The following is a 13577-nucleotide window of genomic DNA, read 5'->3' as shown; positions in this document are numbered from 1 at the left end:
TGGTTACAGACCCATAATCCAGTCCTGGACTGGAAGGCTATGTCAGTCTCAAGTTGGGGCTGTCGTGGTATTCATGAGGATTCCCTGCCTGTGTCTATTGCTTCTTCTACGCCTTCGGAAGTTCCGGAGTATTTGTCTGATTATCAGGATGTCTTCAGTGAGTCTGAGTCCAGTGCACTGCCTCCTCATAGGGACTGTGACTGTGCTATAGATTTGATCCCAGGCAGTAAATTTCCTAAGGGAAGACTGTTTAATCTGTCGGTACCTGAACATACCGCTATGCGTTCATATATCAAGGAGTCTCTGGAAAAAGGACATATTCGTCCGTCTTCTTCCCCTCTTGGTGCGGGATTCTTTTTTGTGGCAAAAAAGGACGGATCTTTGAGACCTTGTATTGATTATCGGCTTTTAAATAAGATCACTGTCAAATTTCAGTATCCTTTACCGCTGTTGTCTGACTTGTTTGCCCGGATTAAGGGTGCCAAGTGGTTCACCAAGATAGACCTTCGTGGTGCGTACAACCTTGTGCGCATTAAGCAAGGTGATGAATGGAAAACCGCATTCAATACGCCCGAAGGTCATTTTGAGTACTTGGTGATGCCTTTTGGGCTCTCCAATGCGCCTTCAGTTTTTCAGTCCTTTATGCATGACATTTTCCGGAAGTATCTGGATAAATTTTTGATTGTTTATCTGGATGATATTTTGTTTTTTTCTGATAATTGGGATTCGCATGTGGAGCAGGTCAGGTTGGTCTTTAAAATTTTGCGTGAAAATTCTTTGTTTGTCAAGGGCTCAAAGTGTCTCTTTGGTGTACAGAAGGTTCCCTTTTTGGGGTTCATTTTTTCCCCTTCTGCTGTGGAGATGGACCCAGTCAAGGTCCGAGCTATTCTTGATTGGACTCAGCCCTCGTCAGTTAAGAGTCTTCAGAAGTTCTTGGGCTTCGCTAACTTCTACCGTCGTTTTATCGCTAATTTTTCTAGCATTGTGAAACCTTTGCCGGATATGACCAAGAAGGGCTCCGATGTAGCTAACTGGGCTCCTGCTGCCGTGGAGGCTTTCCAGGAGTTGAAACGCCGGTTTACTTCGGCGCCTGTTTTGTGCCAGCCTGACGTCTCACTTCCCTTTCAGGTTGAGGTGGATGCTTCGGAGATTGGGGCAGGGGCCGTTTTGTCGCAGAGAGGCCCTGGTTGCTCTGTTATGAAGCCTTGTGCCTTTTTCTCTAGGAAATTTTCGCCTGCCGAGCGAAATTATGATGTGGGCAATCGGGAGTTGTTGGCCATGAAATGGGCATTTGAGGAGTGGCGTCATTGGCTCGAGGGTGCTAAGCATCGTGTGGTGGTCTTGACTGATCACAAAAATCTGATGTATCTCGAGTCTGCTAAGCGCATTAATCCGAGACAGGCCCGCTGGTCATTGTTTTTCTCCCGCTTTGATTTTGTTGTCTCGTATTTACCAGGTTCAAAGAATGTGAAGGCCGATGCTCTTTCTAGGAGCTTTGTGCCTGATGCTCCTGGAGTCGCTGATCCTGTTGGTATTCTTAAAGATGGAGTTATCTTGTCAGCTATTTCTCCGGATCTGCGACGTGTGTTGCAGAGATTTCAGGCTGATAGGCCTGAGTCTTGTCCACCTGACAGACTGTTTGTCCCGGATAAGTGGACCAGCAGAGTCATTTCCGAGGTTCATTCCTCGGTGTTGGCAGGTCACCCGGGAATTTTTGGCACCAGAGATCTGGTGGCCAGGTCCTTTTGGTGGCCTTCCTTGTCAAGGGATGTGCGGTCATTTGTGCAGTCCTGTGGGACTTGTGCTCGAGCTAAGCCTTGCTGTTCTCGTGCCAGCGGTTTGCTCTTGCCCTTGCCTGTCCCGAAGAGACCTTGGACACATATCTCCATGGATTTCATTTCTGATCTTCCGCTATCTCAGGGCATGTCCGTTATCTGGGTGATATGTGATCGCTTCTCCAAGATGGTCCATTTGGTTCCTTTGCCTAAGCTGCCTTCCTCTTCCGATCTGGTTCCTGTGTTTTTCCAGAACGTGGTTCGTTTGCACGGCATCCCTGAGAATATTGTGTCAGACAGAGGATCCCAGTTTGTTTCCAGGTTCTGGCGATCCTTTTGTAGTAGGATGGGCATTGATTTGTCGTTTTCGTCTGCTTTCCATCCTCAGACTAATGGACAGACGGAGCGAACCAATCAGACTTTGGAGGCTTATTTGAGGTGTTTTGTCTCTGCTGATCAGGACGATTGGGTGACATTCTTGCCGTTGGCTGAGTTTGCCCTTAATAATCGGGCTAGTTCCGCCACCTTGGTTTCGCCTTTTTTCTGCAACTCTGGTTTCCATCCTCGCTTTTCTTCGGGTCATGTGGAGCCTTCTGACTGTCCTGGGGTGGATTCTGTGGTGGATAGGTTGCAGCAGATCTGGAATCATGTGGTGGACAACTTGAAGTTGTCACAGGAGAAGGCTCAGCGCTTTGCCAACCGCCGCCGCGGTGTGGGTCCCCGACTACGCGTTGGGGATTTGGTGTGGCTTTCTTCCCGCTTTGTTCCTATGAAGGTCTCCTCTCCCAAATTTAAACCTCGTTTTATTGGGCCTTACAAGATATTGGAAATCCTTAATCCTGTATCTTTTCGTCTGGATCTTCCTGTGTCGTTTGCTATTCACAATGTATTTCATAGGTCCTTGTTGCGGCGGTACATTGTGCCTGTAGTTCCTTCTGCTGAGCCTCCTGCTCCGGTGTTGGTTGAGGGCGAGTTGGAGTACGTGGTGGAGAAGATCTTGGATTCTCGCCTCTCCAGGCGGAGGCTTCAGTACCTGGTCAAGTGGAAGGGCTATGGTCAGGAGGATAATTCCTGGGTGGTCGCCTCTGATGTTCATGCGGCCGATTTAGTTCGTGCCTTTCATGCCGCTCATCCTGATCGCCCTGGTGGTCGTGGTGAGGGTTCGGTGACCCCTCACTAAGGGGGGGGGTACTGTTGTGAATTTGCTTTTTGCTCCCTCTAGTGGTTACTAGTTTTTTGACTCTGGTTTTTCTGTCATTCCTTTTATCCGCACCTGGGTCGTTAGTTAGGGGTGTTGCTATATAAGCTCCCTGGACCTTCAGTTCAATGCCTGGCAACGTAGTTATCAGAGCTAGTCTGCTGTGCTCTTGTCTACTGATCCTGGTTCCAGTTATATCAGCTAAGTCTGCCTTTTGCTTTTTGCTATTTGTTTTGGTTTTGTATTTTTGTCCAGCTTGTTCCAAATCTATATCCTGACCTTTGCTGGAAGCTCTAGGGGGCTGGTGTTCTCCCCCCGGACCGTTAGACGGTTCGGGGGTTCTTGAATTTCCAGTGTGGATTTTGATAGGGTTTTTGTTGACCATATAAGTTACCTTTCTTTATTCTGCTATCAGTAAGCGGGCCTCTCTGTGCTAAACCTGGTTCATTTCTGTGTTTGTCATTTCCTCTTACCTCACCGTCATTATTTGTGGGGGGCTTCTATCCAGCTTTGGGGTCCCCTTCTCTGGAGGCAAGAAAGGTCTTTGTTTTCCTCTACTAGGGGTAGCTAGATTCTCCGGCTGGCGCGTGTCATCTAGAATCAACGTAGGAATGATCCCCGGCTACTTCTAGTGTTGGCGTTAGGAGTAGATATATGGTCAACCCAGTTACCACTGCCCTATGAGCTGGATTTTTGTATTCTGCAGACTTCCACGTTCCTCTGAGACCCTCGCCATTGGGGTCATAACATAGCTGGAATCAGGGTCTCTGTTTCTACATTATACTGTACTCAGATTAGGGAGCAGAAATCTGGTAACAGATTCCTACAAAAATTGAATATTTTTTAAGTATTTAAAACATTATTTTTTTATTTGCACTTGTGATCGTTTGATATTAGCTATTTATTAGCTTTAATTAGCTTGTTTAGTTAAAATAACATCCTCCTATCAAGTCCATAGGACCACCAACATGGCAGTGATCGGGGGCATTCACCGTCCCTGACTGCCGTGGTGGTAACTCATCGAGACTCCTAGATCGCTTAATCACCACACTAGCCAGTTAAATGTCATAGTAGTTGACAACGGCATTTAAATGGTTAAACAGCAGTGATCTGAGCTAACTCTGATCATTGCTTCTACAGGCAGATGCTTGGCCATGTCACTCAGGTGGCATCTACCCAGTATGGAGTGGGGTCAGCTCCTAAATCCGCTTCATACACACGATCCATGACTGTGACGTATGTGCTGGGATAAGGTGTTATCTGAGCATGCTTTTGTGCTAACAGAGTGATCTCGGCATGCTCGAATAATATGTTTGAGTTTTTTCCATTTTTAATGTCACCCATAATCTGTACAATTCATTTGAAAAAAAAAAAATCCTAAAATAATTTTGAGGGAGAAATAAAAATAAAAAAACTAAAATAATTTTATTCCATAAGTGTGAACACCCTTTTATAACTGTACTGTACAGCGGGATCCAAGCATTAACGTTTCTCCTTGCGGAGAGTGACATGCCAAGGTTAGGAGACTTTTAAGTCATGCAATGCTCCTCTAGGAAATATGAAAATTGTCTCTTCAGAGAGAATGAGAACTAGAACTCTAGCGCCTCCTATTGGAATCAACAGTTAACATCGACCCTCTAACGAGCCTTGTCACATGACTTAGGATAAAAGCCAAAGCCAAAATCTCAATTTGCAGACACTGGATTTCAAGGTAATGCCCCCTCGTCAGTGCAAACCGTTAGATTTGGTTTGGCTGAGTGAGAGGCATCTGACTAAGACCCAAGGGGTAACGTTTCCCCTTGCAGAGAAAAGTCTCCTCACCTTGGCACGTCAGGCTTGGCATGTCAATCTCTGCAAGATTAAACTTTACCCCTTGGATCCCGGTCCAACGCTTCTCACCCAGCCAAGCCAGATCTCACACTTTGCACTGATGAGGAGTAGTACCCTGAAACACAGTGTCTGCAAATTGAGATTCTGGTTTGGCTTTTAACCTATGTCCTGTGGCAAGTCTTGTTTGATGGTCGATATTGACTTGTAGTATTGCTACTCCCAATAGGTGGCACTAGAGTTCTGGTCCTCTTCCTCTCTGACGAGAAAATTTGCATTTATTCATCTTACATAGTAGTCAGTGCACAGCTGCCATCATTTACAGGGATTATGATTAGTCCTATATAAAGTTTTACCATTCTCGGAGGATTTTCCTGACATTTTCTTAGTTGCATTTTACAGCAAGAGCCATAGTCTGTAAACATCTTACAACACAGCAAAGGGATCTCATTATTGAAAGTTACCAGTGAGGAGAAGGGTGCAAAAAAATTTCCAGGGCATTACATATACCGTGGAACGCTGTCAAGACGATCATCAAGAAGTGGCTCAAATTTGGTACAACATTGACATTACCTAAAAGTGGACGTACCTCAAAAATGAATGAAGACACAAGTTGAAAATTGGTCCAGGAGCGTAAAAAGAGGCTGACGGCAACATTAAAGGAGCTGCAGGAATTTATACAGAGAGGGAAAGTGAAATTCAAGGTATTCTAAGGGGAATCTGTCATCACATTAAATCCATCTAAACTACTAATATCTGCATATAGGTTAAAGGACGTACCTCAAAAATTAATGAAGACCCAAGTTGAAAATTGGTCCAGGAGGTTGCCAAGAGGCCGACAGCAACATTAAAAGAGCTGCAGGAATTTCCAGAAAGAGAGAAAGTGATATACAAGGTATTTTAAAGGGAATCTGTCACATTAATTCTATCTAAACTACTAATATTGGCATACAGCTTATAGACTGCTGAAAAAGGTCCTCCCTGTGTGTCTCATATCAGATGTGCCTTATTCACACATAATTGATTTTTCACTTGAGAAATTCAGTCCAATTTTCATCAGTGTTTTTTTATAATAAGCGTTACAACAGAGCTTGGTCAGTTTCAATTTTTACCATCAGAGTTTGGTCAGAGTATCATTAGTTTTTCTCGGATGAGAAACCAAGAAAAAAAGAAAGTTTATGTAACTTCTGGTTGGGCTGAGTGAGAGGCATCTGACCGGGAGCTAAGGGGTAAAGTTTCACCTTGCAGAGAGTGACATGTCAAGCCTGACGTGCCAAGGTGAGGAGACTTTTCTCTGCCTCTCATTGCAGTCTGATTTTTTCACGGACCCATAGACTTGCATTGCTATTTCAGACATGACACTCGAATCAAAATCAAACATGGTTCCGTAATTCTACATGGAACATAAGTTCCGCAAAAAATCATGGGCACGTGAGTGACCCCATACACGTTACGATACAAGTTTTGTCCATGAAAAATTTGTATAGCACTTGTACAAGAAAAACGGACACGTGAATTAAACCTTGGTCTTCATTCACACATCAGTATTTCTGATCAGATAGCAACCTATATGGCATTTCTGCATCTACGACATAATTCTCTAAGGGTCACTTCTGTCTTTCTGTCTGTCTGTCACGGATATTCATTGGTCGCGGCCTCTGTCTGTCATGGAATCCAAGTCGCTGATTGGTCTCGCCAGCTGCCTGTCATGGCTGCCGCGACCAATCAGCGACGGGCACAGTCCGATTAGTCCCTCCCTACTCCCCTGCAGTCAGTGCCCGGCGCCCGCTCCATACTCCCCGCAGTCACGGCTCACACAGGGTTAATGCCAGTGGTAACGGACCGCGTTATGCCGATGGTAACTCACTCCGTTACCGCCCGCCGCTATTAACCCTGTGTGACCAAGTTTTTACTATTGAGGCTGCCTATGCAGCCTCAATAGTAAAAACATCTAATGTTAAAAATAATAAAAAAATAAAAAATCATTATATACTCACCTTCCGCCGCCTTTCCCGCTCCTCGCGACGCTCCGGTGACCGGTCCATGCAAGCGGCAGGTTCCGGTGGCAAGGATGGTCTGCGAGAAGGACCTGCCATGATGTCACGGTCATGTGACCGCGACGTCATCACACCCTGGGACCGGAAGCTGCCGCCTGCACCGAACAGGCGACAGAACTACAAGGGTATCCTCGGAAGGTGAGTATATGTTTATTTTTTAACCTGTGACATACGTAACTGGGCAATATACTACGTGGCTCTGTGCTGTATGCTACGTCGCTGTGCAATATACTATGTCACTGGGCAATATACTACGTCACTGGGCAATATACTGCGTCACTGGGCAATATACTACGCCACTGGGCAATATACTACGTCACTGGGCAATATACTACGTAACTGGGCAATATACTACGTCACTGGGCAATATGCTACGTCCCTGGGCAATATACTACGTGGCTGGGCAATATACTACGTCACTGGGCAATATACTACATCGCTGGGCAATATACTACGTCACTGGGCAATATACTACGTCACTGGGCAATATACTACGTCACTGGGCAATATACTACGTCACTGGGCAATATACTACGTCACTGGGCAATATACTACGTCACTGGGCAATATACTACGTAACTGGGCAATATACTACGTAACTGGGCAATATACTACCTCACTGGGCAATATACTACGACACTGGGCAATATACTACAACACTGGGCAATATACTACGTCGCTGGGCAATATACTACGTCACTGGGCAATATACTACGTGGCTGGGCAATATACTACGTGGACATACATATTCTAGAATACCCGATGCATTAGAATCGGGCCACCATCTAGTGGTATATATAATTAGTTTAGTAACCAGTACCCATGTACAAAAAGACTATCTGACCTATCATCATGATTAAATAGCAAACACTGAAAAAAGATGACACTAAGTCCAAGAAGTATCAAACTATAAACATCTTTATTATTAAAAACATCATCCGACATAGGTGAAGGAAGTGAAATACAGAGACGCAATTGAAAGAATGCTGTACAAAAACGGGAGGCGCGTGCCCAGGAACTCAAATTATCAGTAACCCAAATCTCTAGTCTCTCATAGGTGTCCCAGTGTGAACGTATTCGCTATACAATCTATGATGTCCATTCAGTGTCACAATCTGGACATATCCTATATAGAGATCTGGAGAGACATAATCAACACAGTGGATAGCAATATACATCATCACATCTCCTTTGGCTAAAATCGCCCTGGAGTATCTAATAACAAAATAGCATAATGCAGAAAGCTATTTACCGTCAGAGTGCAGTCAAGATGTCCGGGGGGACGTGCCTCCGCCCCGACGCGCGTTTCGGAGAACTACCTTCGTCAGGGGGCATTCAATTCTAATACGCGAGTGGTTTAAAAAGGTTTAAACCCGGAAGTGCTAGAGGTGGGTATTCGGGGTGGTGGTACTGTACCTTTCAACGACTTGCCCAGATCGAATCTAGATGGATTTGGACCCTTAACACCGTTCATCCAGTGGGATTAAGTGATAACATTAGCTATGCCCCGTTTCTATGATCGCTGGTTTTGCTGTGCTTTTGAGCCTCTTTTTGTAGAGTGCTGTGTTGTTTTTAACCATTTTTATTCCTGTTTTAGTATTACATATGATATTTATCTCGGTGGTGATGGTATGACCGTTGGTGCCACTCTTCATGCAACTCTGTCCTTCTTCTTCCTTTTCATCATGGATTGTTACCACAGTATGGAAGAGAGTTCAATTGGATGTCCTCGGTGACTCAAGAAACGCTACTAATTCTGAACAAGAAACTAGACTGGACATTACTATATAGGAACCTGTTGTTTTACGGATGTAGAGATCTTTGGACCACTCTATTGGGCTGAGGTTCCTCTGTAGTGTTACTTGAAGCTCCAATTATGCAACGCCTCCCGATGGATGCATGTTATGATATACAGATATATATATGTCAGTATACTCATTACATTATGATTTCTTTGCGTGGGTGTCCATGTGGAGCAATGTCTGCTGGTACATTAAGAAGGTATAGGTTTCTGGATGTGTATTTGTAATAATGACATATTTCATCCCCTACCACCTTTATAATTAGTTAATATTTATTAATATGATTCCTTACCCTATGTGCTCAGCAATCTTGCTCTACTATGGACCCCTAAAAAGAAGGTATATACCACTTTGAATTTAATGGGACAATCATTATACCTTGATTCCTTTAAATATATATGGTTTAAAAACGATGTGTATTATGTATACGGTATGTTCTTGTGACCATGACTGCTACGCTGTTGGTTACTGTATCATGATTATGCCTCCGTTCATTGTATTACGCACGTATAGGGACTGTGTGTATATCCATGATTAGGTTATTTCTTGGCTGTATGTGTGTTCTCCTGCCCTGCTGCGCTCGCGTGCTGCCTTGCCTCGGTCGGGTGGTTTGCGATCACGTGGGGCCCCCGTGGTTGCTCTCCTCCCGCTGGTGAGTTGGGACGCTCGCCGACGTCGCGGTGGTCATGGCAACGCACGTCAGCATGCGATACTCTTCTGGGTTCAAACTTTTTTAAACCCCTCGGGTATTAGAATTGAATGCCCCCTGACGAAGGTAGTTCTCCGAAACGCGCATCGGGGCGGAGGCACGTCCCCCCGGACATCTTTACCGCACTCTGACGGGTAAATAGCTTTCTGCATTATGTTATTTTGTTATTAGATACTCCAGGGCGATTTTAGCCAAAGGAGATGTGATGATGTATATTGCTATCCACTGTGTTGATTATGTCTCTCCAGATCTCTATATAGGATATGTCCAGATTGTGACACTGATTGGACATCATAGATTGTATAGCGAATACGTTCACACTGGGACACCTATGAGAGACTAGAGATTTGGGTTACTGATAATTTGAGTTCCTGGGCACGCGCCTCTCGTTTTTGTACAGCATTCTTTCAATTGCGGCTCTGTATTTCACTTCCTTCACCTATGTCGGATGATGTTTTTAATAATAAAGATGTTTATAGTTTGATACTTCTTGGACTTAGTATCATCTTTTTTCAGTGTTTAGTATTTCTGATCAGTATAAGCTAGGAGCGTCTCCACAACACAGAACAATAGCTACAAGAAAAACCTCCCTATGAAGAAAGGAAACAAGTGTTCATTATTATTATTATCATTATTATTATTCATTATCATTATTCATTATTATTCATTATCCTAATCAGAAAATTACAGGAGTAATCATTTATTTATTTTCGCTTTCCCGCTCATTTTCTCAGTCTGTACGCGTCTCTCTTTTATATTTTCCATCTATCCCTTTAATTCTTCCTTTTCCCCCTTTCCTATATTCCCTATTAGTTTCCCTCCCTTTCCCCTTATTTACCCTGAACCTTTTCCCACCTTTTTTTTGTCTTTATCTTTTATCCCTTTAAATATTGTAATTTGTTATATTACTAAAAACATATAATAAAAAACATTGGAAAACAAAACACAGAACAGATGTCAATCTCACAATTATAGGTTTTCTCCCTGAGTTCCATTCCTGGTTTAGCCTACAAATATTCTTGATAAAATATTGACGCGTGAATGAGACCGTAACAGTTTTATTTCTTGGGGTGTTCAACGCATTTCCGAGCATCTCCTAATGAATTATTGACTTTAATTGGTCTGTACAAATGGGAAAAAAAATGTGTTTCCAAACTTTTGGCTCCTCACATCATATTGGGCAATTGCTTATATTACAATCCCGAAATATGATAATGTAGAAATGGCTGCAGGATTGTGGTGTGGATCAGTCATCCTGTGTCCTGGCAGCTCCAGACCCCCAACCTCAGCCATTTCCTGACTTCTTATGGAAGTGCTGGTTGAGCAGTTTCCCCCACAGTCCGGCACATGCCCACTGGCCCAGGCTGGTAGGTGGCAGCGGTGCTGGGGGCTGAGCCTTCCCCGCAGTAACACCCCCAGCCTCCAGTGCACACATCCCCATCCTCCAGTGCACACATCCCCTCCCATATAACACAGGCTCAGTCACTGCCCTCATCATCCTCCGCTCAGGATGCCAGGCTGCTGCCGATCACTGCTGCTGCTGCTCCCCCTGCTCCTGGGCTCCTCCGCCTGCCCGTCCCGCTGTGAGGTGTCCCGCTGCCCCAGCCCGGTGTGCCCCAGCGGGTATGTGCCGGACCGCTGCAACTGCTGCCTGATCTGCGCAGCGGGGGAAGGAGAGCTCTGCGGCCGGGAGGGAGACCCCCCATGCGGCGACACCCTGCAGTGCAAGCCGCCCCCCGGCAAGAGAGGGCTGAAGGGCACCTGCCAGTGCAAGCACGACTATGAGGTGTGTGCCAACGACGGGCAGACCTACCACAACCTGTGCCAGCTGAAGATCGCCAGCAGGAGGGCGCTGCAGCAGGGGCACTCACCGGTGCTGCAGGTGCACAAGGGACCCTGCCAATCGGGTAAGGAGGGGCTACATGCAGCAGTAATAACTACTACCATCTCCAGTAGAACTACAACTCCCAGCTTGTCATGGGAGCGGGCACTGTACATTGTATGGCCGCTGCTGAACTATCATGACTAGTCAGTGACTACTGGGGGCCAATAACTGGTCGGAGTGTAGGGCAGATGGTAAGAGGAGGTGACATTACGGGGGTCTTCCAGTTACAATGAACTTTTTCCAACTTGTGTGAATTCATTCCTTAGCCCTCTGCTTGCTGTCAGTGTATGGGGGCATTAGTGTTCACACTCCGGGGCTATAAAATAATGTGCCGGTCTTGGGCCCTGTTCACACAGGAGGCTCCATGGCGGCTTCAGAAGGAAGAACAGGGTAATATGCGCGTATTTGTAACGTAGTGACGGACTTCCGAAAGTAAATGGGATCAGCTAGTTGCTTCCAGGAACACATTCAGCACTACAAGTTTCGGTTCCCAGAGGAGCATTGCACAGTAAGTCTCCTTACACTGGCATTAATTAATTTTCGAAAGGAGCATTGTATGGCTTATAAGTCTCCTTACAGTGGCATGTCAGCAAATTTAATTTTCGAGAGGAACATTGCATGACACATAAGTCTCCTTACACTGGCGTGGCAGCAAATTTAATTTCCCAGTGGAGTATTGCATGACGTATAAGTCTCCTTAGGCTATGTTCACACGATCCTTTTTTCGCTGCGGAATTTTCAGGTCCTGATTTGGGAAAACCGCAGTGCAAAACCTGCGGTGGTTTTCACTACGGTTTTCAGTCCTTTTTCTATTGCGGATTCCACTGCGGGTTTCCAGCTGCATTTTCCTATTGGTGCAGGTGGAAACCCGCAGCGGAATCCGCAGAAAGAATTGACATGGTACTTCTTTTTTTCCGCAGAAAATCAGCGCGGATTTTCCAGCGGAAAAAAGGAACGTGGGAACAGCGGTTTTCTTTTTCCATAGGGTAACATTGTACTGTACCCTGCATGGAAAAAGGATGCGGATCCGCAGCGAAAACCGCATCGTGTGAACAAGCCCTTAGAGAGGCATGGCAGCAAATGTAATTTCCCAAAGGAGCATTGTATATGGCCTATAACAATCCTTACACTGGCAGATCGGTAAGTTTAATTCAGCAGCAGAGCATTGCATGGCCTATAAGTCTCCTTACACTGGCATGACAGCAAATTTAATTTCCCAGCGGAGCATTGCATGGCCTATAAGTCTCCGTACACTGGCATGTCACTCTCCACAAGGAGAGAGGTTACCCCTTTGACATCCAGCGCTGCATCATGGTTTCTGTGAATACAGCCTTACGCCTTGTTCACATTGCATTTATGCCACAGGATTCAGGGGAACCCTGATGGGGCCATAGCCTGCAGTGAAACGCACAGCGTTCATTTTAACTCTGTTTTTTTTTGTAGTTTTTTTTACTGAAATTATCCATCTATTTAGACAATCACAGAAACACAGTAGGTGGTTAGTTTGAATCCTGTTTTTAGTGAGATCTCAGTAGAAATCCCCAAAGCTCAGTGTGAACAGGGCTTTATTATAGTTTTTAAAAGTTTATTTAGACGTAAACCTCTATCGTGTTCCTTTACTTTGCATCAATGTATCAGTGTAGACAACGTGTGATACACAGCGGATGCCATTGAGAAATCTCCGGTCTGCAGGTTTTCTGCTCCTGGATGTAGATGATGTTTCTGTTTACAGAAAGCAAGGAAATATTTGGGAAAATAGGAAGGAAATTAAACATAGAAAGTAGCAGAACCTCGGATTACACAGTGGTTAGAAGGAATCAGTCACCAATCCAGATAAGGAAGTCAGTGGATGGTCAGTATGAGGGGCCACTAATAATGGGCACTTAATAATGGGCCTCTAATAATGGACCTCTAATAATGGACCTCTAATAATGGACCACTAATAATGAGCCACTAATAATGGACCTCTAATAATGGACCACTAATAATGAGCCACTAATAATGGACCACTAATAATGAGCCACTAATAATGGACCTCTAATAATGGACCACTAATAATGAGCCACTAATAATGGACCTCTAATAATGGACCACTAATAATGAGCCACTAATAATGGACCACTAATAATGGACCACTAATAATGAGCCACTAATAATGGACCTCTAATAATGGACCACTAATAATGAGCCACTAATAATGGACCACTAATAATGGACCACTAATAATGAGCCACTAATAATGGACCTCTAATAATGGACCTCTAATAATGGGCCACTAATAATGGGCCCCTAATAATGGACCGCTAATAATGAGCACTTAATAA

At 44.8% G+C, this 13577-nt stretch overlaps 1 protein-coding gene across 1 annotated transcript in view; it reads left to right on the top strand.

The window, feature by feature from the left end:
• The first annotated feature begins 10834 nt into the window (after nt 1-10834).
• HTRA3 (HtrA serine peptidase 3) overlaps nt 10835-13577 on the top strand; it is a 46349-nt gene continuing 43606 nt past the window's right edge. Inside the window, exon 1 of the mRNA XM_077280075.1 lies at nt 10835-11275. Within this exon, the coding sequence (XP_077136190.1) occupies nt 10879-11275 (397 nt within the window). The 5' untranslated portion in view covers nt 10835-10878. The remainder of the gene's footprint in view (nt 11276-13577) is intronic.

Source organism: Ranitomeya variabilis, chromosome 1, assembly GCF_051348905.1.
Source record: "Ranitomeya variabilis isolate aRanVar5 chromosome 1, aRanVar5.hap1, whole genome shotgun sequence".
NCBI classification, from domain to species: Eukaryota; Metazoa; Chordata; class Amphibia; order Anura; family Dendrobatidae; genus Ranitomeya; species Ranitomeya variabilis.
Note: the sequence above shows the minus strand (reverse complement) of the source record. Positions and strands in the feature narration are given on the sequence as shown.